The sequence below is a fragment of the Macrotis lagotis genome, chromosome X (genome assembly GCF_037893015.1).
Source record: "Macrotis lagotis isolate mMagLag1 chromosome X, bilby.v1.9.chrom.fasta, whole genome shotgun sequence".
In the NCBI taxonomy this organism is placed as follows: domain Eukaryota; kingdom Metazoa; phylum Chordata; class Mammalia; order Peramelemorphia; family Peramelidae; genus Macrotis; species Macrotis lagotis.
In genome coordinates, this window is record NC_133666.1 from 643,474,981 (window position 1) to 643,493,082 (window position 18,102).

Here is an 18,102-nt window from a genome sequence, read left to right on the forward strand (position 1 = left end):
GAAAGTCATTTAGCTTCTCAGTGCTGTCAGTAATGTTAAACTCATTGTATCAACATTATTCATCTGTTCACTAACTTGTAGGCCAGATATTGACACAGAAAACCGCTTTTAACATTATCTACACTCTATTGTATTTTTGTTATTTTTATTAAATATTAATCTGATTCACACTTGAGAATGTTGTAGATGCCCCTGGGTTGCAGATCCCATAGCTCTGCTCTAGAAGTCAGATCATTAAAGGTTATTAGTTTCAGAGAGACTTCAGAGCTGCTTTAGTGGAGGGATGTCCCTCCTCTTAGTTCTCTGCCAGTGAAATCACAGATCTAGGCCTGCGCCTATTAATATCATAATTCTTCTTTTCTGTCTTTTCTAGGATTTTGCTAACTGTATCTTTCAATCTCTGCCCACTGACTCCTTTCTATCTTTCTGTCAATCAAATTGGAGACCTGGGATGTCTACATTGTTCTCCTGATGCTGTGAATTCATATAAGCTTAAACTCCTACCCAGAATGGTCATCTCGACCTTTCAAAAAAGCTCCTTCCTTCAGGACTTAGTTCAGGGGTCACTTCAGATTCCATGCCAGAGGCCCATTTTCTGATGCTCTGGGACAAGTTGTCCTAATTGGTGGGTAAGTGAGCAAATAAAAAGTCTTTGTGTCTAGGTGACCTCAGCCCCTGCTCCACATCCTGGCCACTGGAAGACTGAAACCTACCCTACAGGAGCATCATATTGCCTTGTTCCTATATGTACTACTCATCCCCTCACTGATCCAACTCTTGACCTTGATATTGGGAACAGTAAACAAAGATTGAAAAGCGTGTGACTATGTACTATTCACAGTCTTGGTTCATTACTTAGGCTAAAGTCCCCTTTCCTCACCTCTACTTCTGTGTGCCCTCTTCTATTTAAATAAATCCTCGGTGAAGTGTACTAGATGGAGTAGAGGACCTGGAGACAAGAAAACCTGAGTCCAAATTCGACCTTTGTCTGCCTCAGTTTACTCAACTGCTCATTTAAATTCAACTCATACGTGTCATACCTTCCTGAGGTCTTGGTCTTCAAGAGGGAAGGCAAACAACAACTAACTTAACTGCAAAATGAAATTAATAATAAAACCTTCTTGCCAGGTGTTGTCAGGATAAAATGAGATAACATTTATATAGAGCTTAATACATAGTAGATTCAAAGGCACCCAGTCAGCTTTAATATATGTTTGTTTCCCTTTCTTCCTTCAGGGGCAGCTCTATCCAAAATCTTTCCTGATTCACTCCATCCCCACCTACCTTGTATTCATTTTTATTTTTCTCTTTCAAATTTATTCTATATATACTTAATATTTATTTGCTATTTCTCTCATCAGAATATAAACTTAAAACTAGGGATTGTTTCATTCTTTCTATTTGTATCTTTAGGATTTAGGATAGTGACTAAACTATGGTAGCACAGTAGTAGGACCTTAATAAATATTTTTATTGGTTGTTGATTTATAACCTCCTTATTCTGAATAAGGCTAGGTGTGGCAGTGGGCCTTAAATCAGGAAGACTCATCTTCATGAGTTCAAATCCAACCTCAGACACTTCCTAGCTGGCTGATCCTGGATCACTCACATAATCCCATTTGCCTCAGTTTCCTCATCTTTAACATGAGCTGGAGAAGAAAATGGCAAACCACTCTAGTATCTCTGCCGAGACAACCCCAAATGGGTCACAAAACCATGACTGAACAACAAAAATCCCAGATAATTCCTTTCTCTTTTGGTTTCAGAGACAACACACTTGTTTGGTTTTCCTTTTTTATCTATTCTACTTTGTCTCCTTTGTTGTGTTTCATACTCCTTCTGACTCCTTGATGAGTGCTCCCTAAGGTTCTGACCTCAGCCTTTTCCTCTTTCAAGGCAGCATTGTGTACTGACTTTGAAACTAGGGGGCCTGGTTGTGAATCATAGCACTGTCATTTATTGTGAGTCTCAGTTTCCTCATCTGTAAAATCTGTGACTAGTTGACTTCTAAGGTCCCTTCCATTTTCAAATTTATTATTCTAAAGTTCTTTCTCTCCTCTTCCCTTGCAAGCTTAATCAGTTCCAGATCACCAATTCTCCTCTTTGTAGATAATTCCCAAACTAAAGGTAGCTGGGTGGTACCGTGGTACATAGAAACTGAACTTGAAATCAGGAAGATCTGAGTTCAAACCCAGACACAGATACTTAATAGCTGTGTGACCCTAGGCAAGTCACTTAATGGCTGTTTTTCTCAGTATCCTCAACTATAAACAGGAAATAGTACCTACCTCCAAGAATTTTTATGAGGAACTAATGTGATAATATTTGTTTGGTACTTTAGTCAGTACGGTGGCGGCTGGCATATGGTGATGATGTTTTCTCCGTCATTCTTTTTTTTTTAAGTTTTTGCAAGGTGATAGGTTAAGTGACTTGCCCAAGGTCACGCAGCTAGGTAATTATTAAGTGTCTGAGGTCAGTTTGAACTCAAGTCCTCCTGACTCCAGGGCCAATGCTCTTATTCACTGCACCACCTAACTGTCCCTTTGTCCTTCATTCTTGAAAAAGATCATGACATCAGGAAGGTGATGTCATGACAAGCAAATAAATTGCATTTGAGTAAGGGATTGCTGTGCCAAGTCACCAGCCTTAATTTCTCATCTGGAGCCATCTGGGTCCAGTGGCCAGAAATGAATCAGGATAACTGGAGATGGTCCTGAAGGTGAGACAATCAGGGCTAAATGATTGCCCAGGGTCACACAGCTAGAAAGTGTCAAATATCTGAAGCCAAATTTGAACTCAGGTCCTGTTGACTCCGGGGTTGGTACTCTATCCACCACACTACTACCTGGCATGTTTATATAGGACATATTATATAAAGTTGTATCTCCAGTCTTGACCTATCATCTGAGCACCAGACTTGAATCGCCAACTAGATATCCTATCAGCATCTCAAACTCAATTCAGTCAAAATCAACTTCATTATCTTTCTTTCCTTCCTGATTTAATTGTTCCTGGTCTGACCATTCAGCTGGTTTTCCAGAATTTTCAGAAACTTCAAGCTATTTTTTATACTTCCCTCTCTCATCTTGAATTCCAAATCAATTAATAATTACAATTAATAATCACAACAATTAGTTAATAATTATATCACTTGTAGCTCTTGCATCCATGCCCTCTTCTCTCCATATTATAGTCAGTCATTGACACCCAGGTATAACTATTGCAATAGTTTCCTTACAGGTCTCTTGTCTTCTGTTCTCTCTTCCCTCAAATCCAACTTTTATACAACTAGAAATATAGTCTTCTTTGTACATCATCTGGTTGTATACTTCCACTTCTCAAAAATCTTCAGTGGTTCCCTATTACTTACTAAATAAATCAACCAATAGGCATTTATGAGGTATGTATTATATGCTAGATGCTGTACTGGGTCCTGAGTATGAAAAATTCTCTATCTCAAGGAGATTACAATCTATCAGAGGAGACATAAAGTATATGTAATTAAAATAAGTACAAAGTGGGTTGTTTTTGTTTTTGTTTTGCAGGAGGGGGCAGAGCATTAGAAGCCAGGAGATGGTGCAGTGGATAGTTTCCTAGACTAGGAAATAGGTAGACCTGAATTCAAATCGAACCTTACTTATATACTAGCTATATGGTGCTGGGTACATTATTTAATCGCTGTCTGCCTCAGTTTCTTTGTCTGTAAAATGGGCACCTACTTCTTAGAGTTGCTATAAGAATAAAATGAGATGATGTTTGTAAAGTGCCTTGCAAACCTTAACATACTATATAAATCTTGGTTATTATTATCCAGAAAGGACTTGTATAGAGATGATACATGAACTTAGTGGTGAAGGCAACAAGGGATTCTAAGAATTCAGGTAAAGTTCAAGCTGTTCTGCCCAGCAATCCAAGTCCTTCAGAACCTGGCACTACCCTCTTTTTCCAATCTTATTTCCCTTTTCCCTTCTGCTCTAGTTAAACTAAACAATTCCCAGCCCCAAGACATGCATTGTGTTTCCACACCTCAGTGCTTTTGTTTACTCTTTTCTCACCTAGAATGCTTTCCCTCTCTCATCACTGGATGAATTCAAGATTTTTCTTTAAAACTGAAGTTAGATACTACCACCCTTAGGAAATATCCTTCCCTTATGCCCAGCTCCACCCCCCCAACCCCCTCCTCTATTTGATAAAAGCTTTCCCTAACATTCAAATGAATTCAAATCCAGCCTCAAACTCTTCATACTTACTGTGTGTGACCCTAGGCAAGTCATTTAACCCTGATTGCCTCACATCTAACACTATCTTGAGTCATCTTGATTCATGTCTGGCCACTGGACCCAGATGGCTCCAGAGGAAAAAGTAAGGATGGTGACTTAGCACAGCACCGCCCCCTTACTCAAAACCAATTCACATGCTTGTGATGGCATCACCTTCCTGATTTCATGGTCTTCTTCAAGAAAGAAGAACAAACAATAACAACACATTATATGTTCTAAAATTCTATAAATATATTAGAACTATTTTATATGTATATACTTAAACATACATATATGCTAAGAGTCTATAAACTTCTGTATTTATTTATTTATTGCCCCTCTTAGAACACCTGTGGTATAGCAGATAGTGGGTGAACCAACTGTGAATAGAGGATAGGTCTTTCTCTTGTAAATCCTGGTTCCATAACTCCAAGAAAACCTCTCAATGCTCCAGCAACTCTTAAAAGTGACAAATAGTCAAGAAGTTGCCCATATGTGTTGGTAGAAGAAGTCTCTTCCAGGTCCCAGTTCCATCCATTTCCCTATTACAGCCATCTATGATTATGAGCTCCATGAAGGCAGAGACTCCCTTTCTAAACCTAGTGTCTCAGGGCCCCAAACAGAGACCTACACATGGTGAGTGTATGGGTAGGCTTAATTACTACAAGTTGTGTTGTCTTGTATGGGTTTGCTCAGCACCAGGTAAAAGCTGGATCTGTTGATCTTCCAAGGTCTTTCAAAAACTGAGATTCTGTGATTAAATAATCAAAGAAATGACCAATACTATTTCTTTTAAAAGTCAAAATTCAACATCTACAAATCATTCAAAATTCTTTTTCTGAGGGGTGGCTAGGTGGCATAGTGGATAAAGCACCGGCCCTGGAGTCAGGAATACCTGGGTTTAAATCCGGTCTCAGACACTTAATAATTACCTAGCTGTGTGGCCTTGGGCAAGCCACTTAACTCTGTTTGCCTTGCAAAAACCTAAAAAAAACCCTTCTTTTTCTGAGTCCCAAAGTGTCCGAGCTAGGAGGGGTCTTAGCACAGATTATCAGAGTTGGGAGAGGCCCTTAGAACCCAGAGTATTAAGAGCTAGGAGGAATTGTGAAGGAACCTTGAAACACAGTACAAAATGTCAGAGCTAGGAAAAACTTTAGAAATCATATAACCCACCTATAAAGTTGGAGCTCCGAGCAGTAAGCTGACAGGTGCCCCTGAATACCTTCCTGCCCTTTGCCTCCTCAGCCCCAGTCCTACCTGTATCTATTCAGCTGTCCACCATCACCTTGAAGGTCCAGCTCTGCAATGGTGACCAGGTGCTCCGTCAGTGATTCTTCCTGGGACATCCTGGGTGCCTGCTCTGGGCCAACACTGCTTCCTGCTGCTTCTGCCTCTTCAGTGCTCTCCACCACAGGGTCCAGCTCCCCCTGCAAGCACCCTTAGCTTTAGGCATGATGGTCTGAACCCCAGTGGGACTCTAACATCTTATGTCAGTATTGTGGGTCAAGGAAGGAGACACTCTGGTCAAGGAATGCTGGAAATACTTCCATTAGGCAGAATCTAAGATTCTGAATTTTCTGGGAAAACGAGGGTTTCAGATGGGAAGACTACAGAGTTAGGCCAGCCCAGGGACCCCCCATTCTTCCCAACCCCACCCTGCCTGACAGAGGGAGGAGGTAGCCTCATTCCAACTGTCTTCCTGTTTTCAGAAAGAACAAAGGGGACGCATCAACTTGTCCAGGATTCAGTCACTCACTGGGGGTGGTGCCCTCCCCCTCCGGCTTCTGGGTCTGGTAGCTCGGCTGCTCATCCTTGCTTTGGGCCTGGCCTGTGGGGGACAGAGAGGAGGTAGATCCAGCTGACATCCCCCCATCCCCATTTCTGTCCATCCACTCATTCCAAAGGCTTTGTCTCTGTGTTTTTTTCAGCTTTACTTTATTAGACCTTAGTTCTTGATGTCCCATCCCTACCTAAACAAACTTATCTTTCTGATTTCCCTGTCTCTGTCCATACTCTCCATCTCCCTAGTTTGAATTCTCAAAGGTTCCTTACTCTCATCTTTTTCCTGACCCAGTCATACTCATTAGGTCAAATCTTTGAAATGAGTCTTCCAATCAGACAGGACAGAATCAACCACCAGAGCTCTCCTTCTCTTCCATGTTTGGTACCCACCTTACCATACCTGTCAACTCCAGTCATACTTAGGCCATGTCCTATCAAGCACAGGCCCAGAAAGAAATCTAGAAGTCCTTGGAAGAGACAGGCAGAGCTTTTCTTAAGACATCTATGATAAAGATACTCTAATCCAAAGTTTAAAATATTTTTGGTGTTCTGTACCCATTTGAAAATTAGTCTGCTGAAGGCTATGAATCCCTTCTCAGAAAAATGTTTTTCAATGCATAAAATAAAAATACAGAGGATTATAAAGGAAATAAATAATATTAAAATGCAATTATGTATATGTATATATAAACTCATATACACATGCTTATACATATACTATGTAGGTATATATCAAGCATATATCTTGTATATATGTAATATGTTTGTGTGTGTGTGAGTATATAAATGCATGGACTTCCAAGAAAATACTTGCAGATCCCTAGAGGGTCCACAGGCCCAAGGCTAAGAATCCCTGTTCTAACAACCTCCCTTTCTTCCCAAATTGGGGATCTTAGCTCATCCTAACATCTGATAGCTACCTGGCCCATTCCTTCTCTTCCAGGATTTCTGTTTTCCTGCTGATTTCAGCCCACTTCCCCAATCCCAGAATTCAGCAAATGTCTCTTCTCTTCCCAAAGTTCCTAAAGATATGCTAATCAGTCTCCTAAACTCATCTCTCTTCCTGCTTCCAGTCTCTCCCCCTCCAATCTCTTAACACTTAGATTGATGCTTATATAAAGTAAATGTTGAAGAAAAGTTGTTCATTTAATTTCTTCCTTCCAATATCTGCCATTCTCTTCCAAAAGACTTTCCCTAGCCAAATCATTTGCTAATAACTCTCTTCCTCCTCAAATGACCTTTCTATTAAACTTGCTTGAGCACATGCTGAATCCTACCAAAAAAGTAAACTCTTGGAGTGCAGAATGGTCCCTTTTTGTGTTTATAAATATAAACAGGCTCACTGTACCTCTAAGATGCCTTTTAAATGTTTATTGAATTTCATGGTTGAATCTTCCTAAAACTCAACTTTGCTCATGCCCTTCTCACTTTCTGTGGCTACCTATCACCAATAGGAGTAAAGGCTAAAACTCCTTAGCCAAGAATTCCAAGTTCTCTCCCTGTCTCTCTTCCTTTACCAAAAACTTAGTAGTATTGCTATTTTTTCTGTCTTTCAATATATATTTACTAGGTGCTAGGGGAGAGACAGGGCTTAGATTCTGACTAACTAGGAAATTTTAGCTCAGAATTACATAAGAAGGTAGATGGGAGCTCAGAAAAGAAAAAGAGATTATTTCTGATAGGGATGGGGTGGACCAGGGAAGACTTCCTAGAGAAGATCACATTGGAACTGAGACAGAAAAGAAGGGTAGGATATTGGCAGGCAGAGATGGAGGAGGAGATATACTCTTCTACATGAACATCCCATGGGAGTTTCATCTCCCCAACTTGACTACAAGCTCCCCCAAGATTAGAGCTCAGTTCTTTCCTTTCTCCTATCTTTCCCCACACTTTCCAGGCTGCCTGGTACTAGGCTGGGCAAACACTGAGCATCCATAAATGCTTGGTTTTTGATATCTCAGATGGTCCTTTGAGAAGACCTTTTCCTGAGATAGGAATGGCTAAATTAACTTGATCACTGACTCTCTCTGCGACCCAAGTCAAATAACTTTTCCCTATTTGGGCCATAGTTTTCTTATCTGTAAAACAATGTGGCACAAGCAGCCTATGGGTTAACAGTTTGTGGAGATAGCAATATCATCTGTTCCAGTGGTTCTTGATCTGTGGGCTACAAACTCCTGTCAATCTCACAGTAATTGCAAAAGTTCCATCTCATGGAATGGCTCAGTGTAACAAATGAACAATTTATCTACTGTAGGTTAAACAAAAACTTTTGCCCATACATATTACATATTATATATATAGATAGATAGATAGATAGAAAGATAGATAGAGTTAGAGATATATCATTTATTATGATATATATTATGATGAACAAAGCATACATTACAATTAACAAAATGCAAATGCATTCTGAATATATATATATATATATATATTTTTTTCCAAGCAGTGAACATAAATAATGCCATCACTTTCATGTAGGAGGGGTCTTTATACTTGAAAAGGATGAGAGGGCATCTAGATGGCACAGTAGATAGAGTACTTGTCCTGGAATCAGGAATACCTAAATTCAAATCTGGCCTCAGACACTTCATACTGAGTAGCTGTGTGATCTTGGGCAAGTCACTTAACCCCACTGCCTCAACAAAAAAAAAAGAAAAGGATAGGGAACCACTGACTAGACTAGGTAGGACCTTCTTTGAACAGATGAAGAAACTGATAGCCAGATTAGGAAAGTAAACTGCCTAAGGTCATACAGGTGGTAAGTATCAAAGCTTTGAAAATATTCCATTGGTGGAAGTTGTAGGGTTGAGTCCAGAATAAGAAGGGAAAGAGAGGTTTTGGAAGCTGAGAAGAGATTTCCAGATGGAGACCCAGCCAGCATGAGTCCCAGCATTCATCAGGCTAGAAGATACTTACCCTTCTGGGAAGGGTGAGCTGGGGCTTCAGAGCTCCCATTCTGCTCAGCCTCATTACCCTGGGAGTTACTGGTGTTGCTGAGGCTGTAAATAATGTATCCTAGCTCGCAGATTACCTTCCAGCCTGCATTTACCCTACTCACACCAAGGACCCAATGCACTCTTCCATCACCCTTGTTCCCTTCTCTTTAACTGGGCCACAAGGGATTTCAAATTCCCAAAGTCAAGAATAAAAATAGGACAGGGAGTTCACAACCTCCACTGCTGGCCACTAAGGCAAGCTCCCCATCCCCTCCCAGGTATAACGGGTACCTCTGGCTCACAGTGGGAGCATCAGGTGAAGATAAGCTTCGAGAGGCCAGGTCTCTCCTAGGGCTCCCTGTAAATGGCAGAGTGAAAACCCAGGCCGCCAGACAAAATAGTAGAACCATCACTGTAAATAGCTGGTCAGGTCAGTGCAGGAAAGACCCTGGACTGGACTCAAGGAAGTAGCTATATCCTTCCCCCTTGTCACGTGGGGCCCTATTGTGTAGTTTCCTCCCCAAGGGCATCTGTCCCCTACACACCCTAGGACCAAGGATTAGGAAGGAAGCGAGGGAGGAGAATAGTTGGGTGGGTGGGGGGACCAGGAAGAAACCGGGAGAGAACTAAGGAATAAGAACTCAAGAGTAAAATGAGGCAGAACTAGGGAATTAAGGGTGAGGATGAAAAAATGAGAACCATAAAAAATGGAAGAATAGGAATGGGAGAAAGAGAATTGGGGGAATAGAAATGAGGAGACCAGGAACAACAAGACAAAACTAGTAAATGGAGAACTGACATACAATTGACCTGATATACCCTCAGATAACTGAGGATATAGTAACATAGATACCAGATCTAGATGAACTATCTGTTTATACTGATGACATCTTAGAGAAGATATGATTGATTGTTGTCACTGTCTGTGATTATTAAAAGTTCTAGAGATGGGGCAACTAGGTGGCATAGTGGATAAAGCACCGGCCCTGGAGTCAGGAGTACCTGGGTTCAAATCAAATCCGGTCTCAGACACTTAATAATTACCTAGCTGTGTGGCCTTGGGCAAGCCACTTAACCCTGTTTGCCTTGCAAAAAATCTAAAAAAAAAAAGTTCTAGAGAATGGGAGGGAGTCATAAGATTGGAAAAAGGCAAATGTTCTAATTTCTAATGGACCACCGAGCTTTACTCAATTCCTGGAAAAATTCTAGAACATATTGTAGCATCTTCTCTAAGACCATTTCATTTTTTTTTTTTTTTTTTTAGTTTTTACAAGGCAAATAATTACAGCTAGGTAATTATTAAGTGTCTGAGATAGGATTTGAACCCAGATGCTCCTGGCTCCATGGCCAGTGCTCTATCCACTGCGCCACCTAGTGGCCCCTCTAAGACCCTTTCTGCAACTCCCACTTAGATTAGTGGGCTTAGTCTCCAGAGGACTACTATTACTACCAGCTTTAGAGATCTAGGGAGAACTCTGAGGGGCTAATATCTATTACTTTGTTCACAAGTCCCCATCAGTGTGCTTACTATTGTGAATCAGTCAATTTGCTTTTTAGCAAAAGCATTTGCCAAGGTTGTATAGTAAGAGGAGAGAAGACCTCAAAAATCTGAGGTGCAGTCATTAACAAAAGACAGCATCCATGGGAAGAGTGGACTCAAATTTAAAATAAAATGGTGGTGAGATCTATGTGGAGAGAACACATAAGGCCAAGGGATACACTCACAACTTTTGGTTCCCATAAACCCTTTCTTTAATCCATAGTTGTCATTCTAATTTAGTGAAAGCCATCATAGTTCTGGAAGATACTTCTTTCAGTGACTAACTTTTTGTGTCTATGTTGTTTCTTAGTTGTCTCTCTCTCTGCTCTTCAGATGCCTTGTCTCTTTCCAATGACATGATCAACAGAAGGAAAGAGAGGAAAAGAGTATTTGGGGTCAAGGGGAAGAATCAAAGATGGAAAAGGGGAAAGTGAAAAGAAGAGAAAAGGGAAGGGAGTTTGATAAAGACAATTATTGATATTTCTCCTGTTATTTAAAGCTCCCCTGGGCCTGGTGAGCTTGTTTAGCCAATTAAGTTGTTTGATTCTTGAGCCAATTAAAGTAGACTTGGGACTTGATAAGGGAATCATAGAGAGTTTATGGAATTTTAAAAACATAATCATATCTGTTGCTGAAATGCCTGAGGCAAGGATAGTGAACAACCTCTCTTATACGTACAATCAGGGGTGGTTAGGTGGCGCAGTGGATAAAGCACCTGCCCTGGAGTCAGGAGGACCTGGGTTCAAATCCGATCTCAGACACTTAATAATTACCTAGCTGTGAGGCCTTGGGCACACCACTTAACCCCATTTCCTTGCAAAAACCTAAAAAAAATACATACAGTCAAAGGGAAAACTTTTGAGGATTTAGAAAGGGATTAATGAATGGGAAAAATTAGCATGGCTTCAGGTCAAGTCAGACTAATTTGATTTCCTTTTTTGACAGATACTAGATCAATATATCAGGAGAATATTGTAAATATAGTTTACCTAGGTTTGGCAAAATACTCAACAAAACTTATCGCACTATTTTCTGAGACAATATGTGCATAAGACTACAGTTAGAAACAGACAAAACTGCAGCTAGGTAGTGTGGTGGATAGAAACCTGAGTTCACATTAAACCTCAGGCACTTACTAGCTGTATGACCATGGGCAAGTCATTATATGCCTATTCTTCTCAGTATCTTTGTCTGTAAAATGGACTGGAGAAGTAAATGGCAAACTACTCCAGTTTCTCTGCCAAGAAAACCCCAAATAGGGTCATGAAGAGTTGGACATGGATGAACAACAACAATATCCCTTTTTCTGCATGTTATCATATTTTTCAAACACACCACCATCCTTTGTTTCCCAGAGTCATAACCCTGGCATTATCCTCCATGTCTTACTCTCCTCACTCCTATAACCAATCAGTTGCCAAACTGGGCTATTTCTGCTTGGTTATCTCTCTCTCCCATTCAGCCCCTTCTCACTGTTCACAGAGTAGCTATTTGAATTTTGAATTCACCTTCTCAACACTTCTTGCCTGGAATACTTCAACAGCTTCCTCATTAGTTCGCCTCATCAAGTCTCCCTTCACTTCTGTTCATCCTACACAATGCTGCCAAAATAATCTTCCTTAAGCACAAACCTATCCACAAGTCCCCCCGCCTTCAGTAAATGCTAGAGCTTCCTGTTTCTTCTAGATTTAAACATAAACTCTTCCATTTCATTTTTAAAGTCTTGAATGATTTGACCCCAGCCTATCCTTCCAGCCTCCCCCTCCTCTACTCTGTGATCCAGCCACACTGGCCTCTACTCATACAGAACACTTCATTTTTCTCTCTCCCTAACTTTGCCCCTGTCATCCCTCAAACCTGGAATGCTTTCTCTTCTTTCCTTTTCCCCAGAAAGTCCCTCTCTTCCTTTAAGACACAACTCAAATAGCATCTTCGGCCTGACATTCCCACCTGCTAGTATCCCTCTCCAAAACTACCTTTCATTTAATTATTTTGTATAAATTGTATTCATTCACTTTAATATATACATATATATATATGTATATATACATATATATATATGTGTGTGTGTGTATACATACATATATATGTATATATACATATATATATGTGTGTGTATATACATACATATATATATATATATATATATATATATATATGTATATATATGATAGTGTCTACTTTGGTTCCCATGTCTTGGAAGCTAGGTGTCCTACTTTTCCCCTCTCCCAAGAGGTTTAAGTACCCTTAAGGGAATATAAAGGGGTGGGAGGGTTTGGTCTCAACTATTCCCTCCAGCTCCCTTTGATGATATACCCCCATTTTTAAGAATCCCCTGTGTCCTAATTTCTTTTAACCACTTAACAGTCAGATTAGTTTTTACAAAGGAATACTTACTTCAAAGAAATAACATGAACACACATCCAACCATCCCTTCAAAAAACCCCTCTCCCCCAGCACCACCTCCATCTCTAGGGAGGGAAAGGGGATCAGTTTCATAGCCTATCTCAGTTCCTATATAGCACAATCCCACCAAGTTCCAAGTCCAAAGCCTTCCTTGTGCCCCAGTCCCAGGCATATGGTTTCTCAGGGTTTTGCTGAAGGTGCTGACCTCACCTAAAACAACAGGTGGATGGCCCCAACACCCTGGAAGGGGAAGATTCACATGCTATATGGAGTTCTTTAACATAACTGATAAGCACAGGCAGCTGAGTTGGAAGGGACATTCCTTCTCTCATGTCCCCCTGAACATACCTCTTAGGATATGTCTACTATCCATGTCATCCTGAGTTGAGGACCACTCCCTTGATGAACTAACCCCCATCCTGCCTTCTGATAGTAGAATTGTCTAAGAATCCTTCTTCAAAACATCATTTTAGGATCTGGTTTTCCAACCAGGCCTCCACACAGAGAGACAAAGAGAGACAGAGACAGGGAGATACAGAGATAGAGAGACAGAGACAAAGAGACAGAAATAGAGAGACAGAGATAGAGAGATAGAAACAGAGATGGAGAGAAATAGAGAGAGACAGATATTGATAGTTGGGCAATAAAGAATATCTCCTTCCAGAATCTAGGCCTTGACTTCTATATGATGTTTCAATGTTGGATGATCTTGGCATGAAAGAAGTGAAGCTCTGTTTCTTATCTATACAATATATGTTTACTGTAAGTTAATTGTTTCTTTCATTAGAATGTATTGTCCTTGAGAAGAGGGATCATTTCATTCTTTGTTTATGTAACTAGGGGTGTACCGCAGTTTTAACAACAGGTTTTCCAAAAGACCATGACACCTTAAAGTTTTATCTGCATTATTAATATTTTTTCATTACTTTACTAAGTCGAGGCAATTCAAGAAAACAAGCCTTGATTTGGAACATATATTGTTTTTTAAACCTCTAAATGCTCGTACTGAAAAATTTTTTTAATTTTAATTTTATTTTTTCCCAATTACATGCAAAGGTAGTTTTCAACATTCATCCATTTTTGTTTATTTTTCTACCACCCTTCCTTCCTCCCTGCTCCCTATGGTAGAAAACAATCTGGTAAAAATTTGTACTGAAAATTTAATAACCAACTTTCATGAGTTGGTTACTGAAAATTGGAATGACTGTGGCAGTTTCTTAAAATAAGATTATAATCAGGGGTGGCTAGGTGGCATAGTGGATAAAACACCAGCCTTGGAGTCAGGTTCAAATCCAGTCTCAGACACTTAATAATTACCTAGCTGTGTGGCCTTGGGCAAGCCACTTAACCCCATTTGCCTTGCAAAAAAAAAAAAAAAAACCTAAAAAAATAAGATTACATTGAAGTTTGTCTCATTGATTGATTGATTCTTCCTTTCACTTGAACACTTGGGGGCCATTGTAGGATTATTAATTGGTCCAATTTAAAAATTATTGTTTCTTGGGGCATAGGGAGGCATGAGGAGAAAGGGAGGGATAGCCAGTTGGTCAGAGTACAGAATATATTTACTGATTGAGTTCACTGTCTTATATTGGCACAGTTTGTGGCACTCCAAAACAATTACAATCATAACATCAAAAATCATTGCAGCAGAATTGCCACAGACCTTTAATTTGTAAAACAAACAAACCTTTGTGATGTCTTTGAAGCCCAATAAAAAATGCATGTCTATATTTGTAAACACTTAACTATATACCAGGGTTACATAAATATTCTCTATTATTTTTATTATTATTATTATTATCATTACTATATTAGGAAAACATAGTACTTTTCCATGCAAGACAGGAAAGTACAGGTCTTGAATCCATGGTAAATGAGGATTGGTTGAACTGGGTATTTTATCTCAAAAAGAGAAGGTTGTATTAAGAAGGAAGAGAGAGGAAATGAGGATTCTTTTCCTATTTGATCCTAGAGGGAGAACCAGAGGATGGATGGGAGCTGAGAGGCAGATTTGGGCTTGGGATGTGAAGAACTTCCTCACAGTTAGAGGGGATTTCAGGGTGTTTTCAAACAAAGGCCAGATGATCACTTTGACAAGTAGGTTGTAAAGGAAAGTCTTGGTCAGGATGGAGTAGATGGCATCCTAGGTTCCTTGCAGCTCTAAGAATGGTAGGTCCTGACCTTGTGCCTCTGAGTTACTAAATCAGGGGTCAGTCAGCATAGATTAAGTGTCTACTATATGTTAGACAGTAGAGATGAGACAAACTATGGTGAGATAAAGAAAAGGACAGTTCCTCCTTTCCAAGAAACTCATATTTTATGGAGGAAACAATATGCAAACAACTATATCCAAACAAGATATAGACAGGATAAATTGGAGATAATCAATAGATCATAGTCACAAGTATTAAGGGGTATGGGAAAATCCCTCTTCAAAAAAGGTGAGATCTGAGCTGATTTTTTTTTTTTTGAGACAATAGGGTTAAAGGACTAGTGTGTTCTTTATTCTTTGCCATGTACTAGAGACACTGATCTCCTGGCAATTCCATGATCAAGACATTTCATCTTTTGTTACTGTTTCTCATTTCTGGGATTTTCTCCCTTCTCATCTGACTTCTGACTTTCCTAGGTTCTGGCAAGACCCATCTAAAATCCCATATTTTTCAGGGAGCTTTCCCCAACCTCTCTTAATTCTAGTGGCTTTCTTTTCTTAATCATTTCCTATTTATTCTGTATATTTGTATGTAGATTTTGTGTGCTGTTTTCTCATCTGCTTGTTTGTACATAGTTTTTTTTGCTTGTGAGCTCCTTGAAGGCAAAAAAAAAAATTCTTTTGTCTCTTTGTATTTCAGCAGTTAGCAAAGTGCCAGGCACTTTATTAAGACCTCCTGTTCTTAATGAATAATTGATGATGAAGACTTGCTGAATTAATTGGAGGCACTAGGAAGTTTGGTGTTTTGTGGGTCCCTATACCCCTTGGCTTTCATGAACTTTAGTTTGTGTTCAGTTTGAAGACAAATAAACTAGAGTTTATGGTGGGTATGAACATAAAAAAATAAAAACGTTTTCATAATGAAAGTTTTATTCAATAAACAACTCCCCCCCCCCCAACACCTACTAGAATGTTTCAAAGGCATAACAAGGTAACAACCTCTAATACCCATTAACTGTTCCTGGGTGTGTCAGCAACCTGGAGAGGGAAGATTCTCGTTTGTGGAGGTCTTGGCATAACTGATAAGGCACAAAGATCCTGGGTGTGGGAGGAGCTGCCCTCCTGGCATGGCCTCCTGGACATACACACCTCCTGGGAGGTGTGTCTGATAGCCAGCCCCATCCTAAATTGAGGGCCGCTCCTTTCAAGGGGAAGTAGTTTTTCAGATGCTGTCTTCTGATAATAGAATAGATAAGAAATTGGTTCCAAGACTCCATGTTGGGGGAGGGGGTTGATACCCCAGCCAGCACCCCCCACTGAACGCCTGATTTCAGCAAATATAGAGAAATATTAATAAACATGTATGTTGATCTAATTCTGTTTTGCTCCTTCTTAAGCTTAGATCCTAGAGGTTAATGGTTGTCCCTTATCAGGTGCTTGATTAAGGAATTTTGGTTTTGATTCTCTCCTACAAAATGACAGGTTCACACCAACAAAGCTAAAGAGTATATTTAATAAAGTGATTATAAAACAGGTAGAAATAAATCAGTTGAACAGCAAAAGTAACCAATAAGTCCCAATATGATAAAAAGAAGAGCAAAGCCTACTTATACATATATTTTTTTTATTAAAGATTTTATTTATTTTTGAGTTTTACAATTTTTCCCCTAATCTTACTTCCCTCCCCCCACCCCCCACAGAAGGCATTTTGTCAGTCTTTTCATTCATCCAAATTGAATGTGATGAGAGAGAAATCATATCCTTAAGGAAGAAACATAAAGTATAAGAGATGGCAAGATCAGACAATAAGATACCAGGTTTTTTTCCCTAAATTTAAGGTACTAGTCCTTGGTCCAACTCCACAGTTGTTTCTCTGGATACAGATGGCATTCTCCATTGCAGATACTGATGGAATGAGTGAGTTCATCAAGGTTGATCATCACCCCCATGTTGCTGTTAGGGTGTACAATGTTCTTTTGGTTCTGCTCATCTCACTCAGCATCAGTTCATGCAAATCCCTTGGCTTCCCTGAATTCCCATCCCTCCTGGTTTCTAAGAGAACAATAGTGTTCCATGACATACGTATACCACAGGTTTGCTAAGCCATTCCCCAATGGAAGGACATTTACTTAATTTCCAATTTTTTGCCACCACAAACAGGGCTGCTACGAATATTTTTGTACAAGTGATGATAAACATAGATATTAACAGGAAAATATCACCAATCAGAGGGGCTTCAACATCTGAATCAACAGCAACTGAGGAGTCCCAGGGTACAGACTTCAGAGTCCTGATTGGGAAGGCTCCAGGCAGAGTGTCCTCTCCATGGGTGAAACTCCAATTAGGTGAGGGTCTAATTAGATCTTATATAGCTTGAGAACAAAGAAGGCTTCTTGCCAATTTTTTTGTGGAATAAAACCAAATTTTCCAGGTTGTCTGAGGAGGGAGCCACCCCTCCTGGAATCCCAAGAATTATGGTGTTTACATTCAGGAATGGCTAGTTCCTGAAGAGATAGGCAATGTTAATCAAGTAGGGCCTTGAGAATCTGGCCAGGACCAGTCAAGGATGTTCAGTGGGTTTTTTAAAGGCTCAAGTTGTTTTCAATATGTGCATGAGATCAGTCCTGCTCATCTCCCCTCCCTGTACATAAGGGGTGAATTGGGCGGCAGTGAGTCTCTGTATACCAGAAGTAAATTGAGAGTCAGTAATCCTCTGTAGCTAAACTGTAAGACCTTACCATGGAAAATCTTATATCCTATGTATTAACCACATGTCAAAACAAACTGAAGATTATTACTTAATTTTTACATTTAATTAATTAAATTATTAATTTTAAGGCCAAACTCATGTATTAGCTGTACATCAGGACAAACTGAAGATTATTTATTACTTAATTTTTAAATTTAATTAACTAAATTATTATTTTTAAGGCCACACTCAGGAAGGCCCACCATAGTTATTTAAAAACCTTCCTCAGAACCCTTGGACAAGCTTTCCTCTAGCCTCAGCAGACTCCC

At 39.8% G+C, this 18,102-nt stretch overlaps 1 protein-coding gene across 5 annotated transcripts in view; it reads right to left on the reverse strand.

The window, feature by feature from the left end:
• USHBP1 (USH1 protein network component harmonin binding protein 1) overlaps positions 1-9,428 on the reverse strand; it is a 47,537-nt gene extending 38,109 nt beyond the window's left edge. For 4 of the 5 annotated variants that reach the window (XM_074204460.1, XM_074204456.1, XM_074204457.1 and 1 more), the window contains exons 1-3: positions 9,286-9,428; positions 6,016-6,087; positions 5,517-5,686 (exon numbers count right to left, since the gene is read on the reverse strand). In XM_074204460.1, the coding sequence (XP_074060561.1) occupies positions 5,517-5,686; positions 6,016-6,087; positions 9,286-9,393 (350 nt within the window). In that variant the 5' untranslated portion in view covers positions 9,394-9,428. Of the gene's footprint in view, positions 1-5,516; positions 5,687-6,015; positions 6,088-9,274 lie in introns of all 5 variants that reach the window. The other variant, XM_074204459.1, reaches the window with a different exon arrangement.
• Positions 9,429-18,102: the final 8,674 nt, after the last annotated feature.